The sequence below is a fragment of the Aotus nancymaae genome, unplaced genomic scaffold (assembly GCF_030222135.1).
Source record: "Aotus nancymaae isolate 86718 unplaced genomic scaffold, 86718_ANA_hifiasm-v0.15.2.pri h1tg000124l, whole genome shotgun sequence".
Classification (NCBI taxonomy): domain Eukaryota; kingdom Metazoa; phylum Chordata; class Mammalia; order Primates; family Aotidae; genus Aotus; species Aotus nancymaae.
This window is the reverse complement of record NW_026988539.1, coordinates 167,503-171,136: the sequence shown is the minus strand read 5'-3', so window position 1 is coordinate 171,136 and position 3,634 is coordinate 167,503. Positions and strand designations below refer to the sequence as shown.

Below are 3,634 nucleotides of genomic sequence, written 5' to 3'. Positions count from 1 at the left end.
GCCCCATTACTCAGACCGGAACGTAGAGGCCGGGAGAAGCCAGATCACCCGGGGGCTGGGGTCGCAGCAGCCAGGAGAGACTCCGGCCATCACCACCACCTGCGCGAGATCAGGCTGCAACCCGGGCTCCTTCCCCGTGCAGCCCCTCTAGCCCCAGCAGAACTTGGGAAAGGCGCGGGTCTGGGACTCTCCGAGGACCGGGAGGGGATTCCAGGCCCCCCTCCCCCGAAAGTCCGGGCCGCCTCGCGCTCTGGAAATCCCGCGCGCGCCCCGAACCGCGGCTCGGCTGCCGGGAAATCAGGAGAAAAAAAAAACTTCTGCTTTTTTTTTTTTTGTTTCTGGCATTCGCGGTCACCTACCCGTCCCCCGCACACCCCCCTCCTGGCGCTCGCCCCCACGTGGGGCGCCCCCACACGGCGCTCCGCCCCCTCCCCGCCGTCGGCCAACCGCAGAGCTCAGAGCGCTCGCCCTTGTTTCTCTGCCAATAGGAGGGGGCGAATGATCACCGAGGCCACGCCCCTTTCCCACCCCCCCACCCCCTACCCCCGCCCGAGTCCATAAAAGTCGGTGCCGGAGGCTCCCGGCTCAGATCGCCGAAGCGTCGGACTGACTCCGGTTCATTTTTGCAACTTCCTGGATTATTCTCGCCGAGGACTTTGCAATTTTTTTTTTCCGCCTTTTCTGGAAGGATTTCGCTGCTTCCCGAAGGTCTTGGACTGGCGCTCCGGCTCCGTGGGAAGGTTTGGGGCTCTCTGGCTCGGATTTTGCAGTTTCTCCCTGGGGACTGCCGGGGAGCCGCGTCCACTGTGGATTATAATTGCAACATGACCCTGGAAGAGCTCGTGGCGTGCGACAACGCGGCGCAGAAGTAAGTAGCCGCTGCCGTCGCAGCCTGAGGTCGGCCGGGACGGGATGGGTCGGGTCAGGCCGGGCCGGGAGCGGAACGCAGCACCCGGTGGTCCCCCGTCACTGACTCCCCTCCCTTGACCCCAGAATGCAGACGGTGACCGCCGCGGTGGAGGAGCTGCTAGTGGCCGCCCAGCGCCAGGACCGCCTCACAGTGGGGGTGTACGAGTCGGCCAAGTTGATGAATGTGTGAGTCAGACCCCCTCCCCGGGCTGGGCGCGGGTGGGACGGGGGACCCCCTCCCCTCCGCTCTGGACGCTTTCCACAATTCTGTGTCGCACGGGGCTGGGACTTTCCCAGTGCCCCCCGCTGTGGATGCGGGGCTCCTCTGCTGGTTTGTGGATTGGGGGCTGCAGGAGCCTGATGCATCTGTCTGCCGGCGCCCCTCCCGCTGTGGGCCTGTCTCCCCCCGACCCTGTGCTTTGAACCCTGTGCCCTCCCCTCCCCCCACCATCCTCAGCTAGCAGAGGCCGTCACCCCCTGCACCCCTGCAGTTTCTCTTTTGCTCCTGCACGCTCCTTGTTTTGCAAACTCCTCCCTGCACGGCGGCCTCTCCCCGGTCCCCGGCTGACCCACCCCTTCCTTTTGGCCCCCCTCAGAGACCCGGACAGCGTGGTCCTGTGCCTCTTGGCCATTGACGAGGAGGAGGAGGGTGACATCGCCCTGCAAATCCACTTCACGCTCATCCAGTCCTTCTGCTGCGACAACGACATCAACATCGTGCGGGTGTCAGGCATGCAGCGCCTGGCACAGCTCCTGGGCGAGCCGGCCGAGACCCAGGGCACTACCGAGGCCCGGGACCTGCACTGCCTCCTGGTCACGGTGAGTCGGGCCTCTGCCCTACCCCGCCCTGCCGGGGCACCTGGGCCGGTGTTTGTCAACAAAGCCGGGCTGGCGGGTCCTGCACAGCTCAGCACTCAGCCACGCTTGGCATGTCCCGTGGGCAGCCGGGCTGGGCCTCCTCACCCAGGGAGCTATTTTGAGCCTGCCTGTTTTCCACAAACAGGGGCCCCGGGAGAGGGAGGCTCCCGCTGAACCCTTTCTGTCCCCCTCCTGCAGAACCCTCACACGGACGCCTGGAAGAGCCACGGCTTGGTGGAGGTGGCCAGCTACTGCGAAGAGAGCCGGGGCAACAACCAGTGGGTCCCCTACATCTCGCTCCAGGAACGCTGAGGCCCTTCCCAGCAACAGCACCTGTGGAGTCGCTGCCAAAAACACAAAATAAAATAAATATTTGAACTCCCTCCCCCCCAGCACAACCCCCCCAAAACAACCCAACCCACGAGACCATCGGGGGCAGAGTCGTTGGAGACTGAAGAGGAGGAGAAGGGGAGTGAGCGGCCGCCCCCAGGGCGGAGACCCGGAAGCTGTGCCAGGGGCCGCGGCGGAGGAGAAGGGGGGACCCAGGCCAGCAGGAGATGGGACCCCGGAGCTCAGGCCTTGGGACGGAGCAGAGGCCGGAGTGGCAGGGCGCGCTGCCGCCTTCCCCGTCGCGGAGGGTCCAGACTCCACTCGGGGGTGGGGTGAGACTGGCTGCACCCTCCTTGGGACTGGAGCTGGCGTCCGAGGACGAGAGAGTTGGCTGAACGAGGGTGCGCACCCTCGGCAGGACCACACTTTGGGACTTGGGAGCTGGGGCTGCAGTGGCTCCGTACCCACGCACTCCCAGTTTGCAGATGACAGAGACAATCTATTTTGTTACTTGCACTTGTTACGGAACCACTGCGAGCGAGACGGGAAGCACAGATATCTATATTTTTATTTCTACTATGATGGCCTTGTAATAAATGTCTAAAGCCTCTGCGTGCTTGTATGCTTTCGGCTTCCGAGAACAACTCGGACTCCCGCCCCCCTCCCCGGGAGTGCCCCGGGGACGCCCTTCACCCCCTCCCCCGCCAGCCCCCGCCAGCCCACCAGGAAGTGTTACTTAAGCCCCTGGTAGCAGCTCCGGGCTCCCGTGCAACAACAGAACCTCCTCTCTGCAGCAGGCGCCGACTCCAACAAATCTATGCCCCTTTTTTTTTCTTCTCCTCCTACCCTTGTAGCAATTAACAGACCGGTTTATTACGAAACCTGGTGCCGTGCCACCGCTGTTACTGGCTGTGCAGGAGCCAACCTCAAGCTCCGGGCACAGATGGACGCATTTCGGCGGGAGGGGTGCTGGCTGCAGCCCCTGCCTGCCCCGGCCGCCACCCGCAGCGGTCAAGGGGGCACCTGGGACCACACAGCGCGGTGAGCTCAGGCCTTGCAGGAAGAGCGCCCTCCGAGGACTCCCCGCACCCACTACGCGCCTTCTCCGTCTCGGGATAGGCCTCTCTTTTGCACTAAAGACAAAAACCTATTTTTTTTTTTTTCCTGCAAACTAAAATCAACAAGCAGAAAAATACCCCAGGAAGTCGGCCTCCGGGCCAGCTGGGCTTGGCACAGTGCTGCGTTCTGCCTCTAAACCGAAACTGCGGGCCCTGGCCAGCCACCTCCTACTTCTCTCGAAGTTGCAGGCGAGGTGGTGACTCCCCCTGCCCCGGGCTGGGAGCGTGGCCCAGCCCTTCCCTGCCCGGCCTCAGTCTTCCCGCCGCGGGTCTGCAGGGTGGGCGCGCCCCGGCCCGGCGCCTGGACGACCATGGCTCCCTGCAGCCCTGCAGCCCCAGGCCTGGGAACTAGGGGGAGACGGGGTGGGGTGGTCCTGCCCGCGGGCCGCGACCTTTCCACGGAGCCTCACGTGGGCGCC

At 64.4% G+C, this 3,634-nt stretch overlaps 1 protein-coding gene across 1 annotated transcript; it reads left to right on the top strand.

Annotated features, from left to right (window-relative positions):
* Positions 1-587: 587 nt before the first annotated feature.
* Positions 588-2,707, top strand: GADD45B (growth arrest and DNA damage inducible beta). Its single transcript, XM_012436386.3, has 4 exons — positions 588-868; positions 994-1,095; positions 1,506-1,728; positions 1,966-2,707. The coding sequence occupies exons 1-4, from the start codon at positions 825-827 to the stop codon at positions 2,077-2,079; spliced, it is 483 nt and encodes a 160-aa protein (XP_012291809.1). The 5' UTR covers positions 588-824; the 3' UTR covers positions 2,080-2,707.
* Positions 2,708-3,634: the final 927 nt, after the last annotated feature.

Excerpts from the sequence above, each read along its gene's own strand:
- GADD45B (XM_012436386.3), top strand. The coding sequence starts at position 825 with ATGACCCTGGAAGAGCTCGTGGCGTGCGACAACGCGGCGCAGAA. Across the intron at positions 1,096-1,505 it reads TCGGCCAAGTTGATGAATGT|AGACCCGGACAGCGTGGTCC; the intron begins GTGAGTCAGACC and ends GGCCCCCCTCAG. Across the intron at positions 1,729-1,965 it reads TGCACTGCCTCCTGGTCACG|AACCCTCACACGGACGCCTG; the intron begins GTGAGTCGGGCC and ends CCCCTCCTGCAG.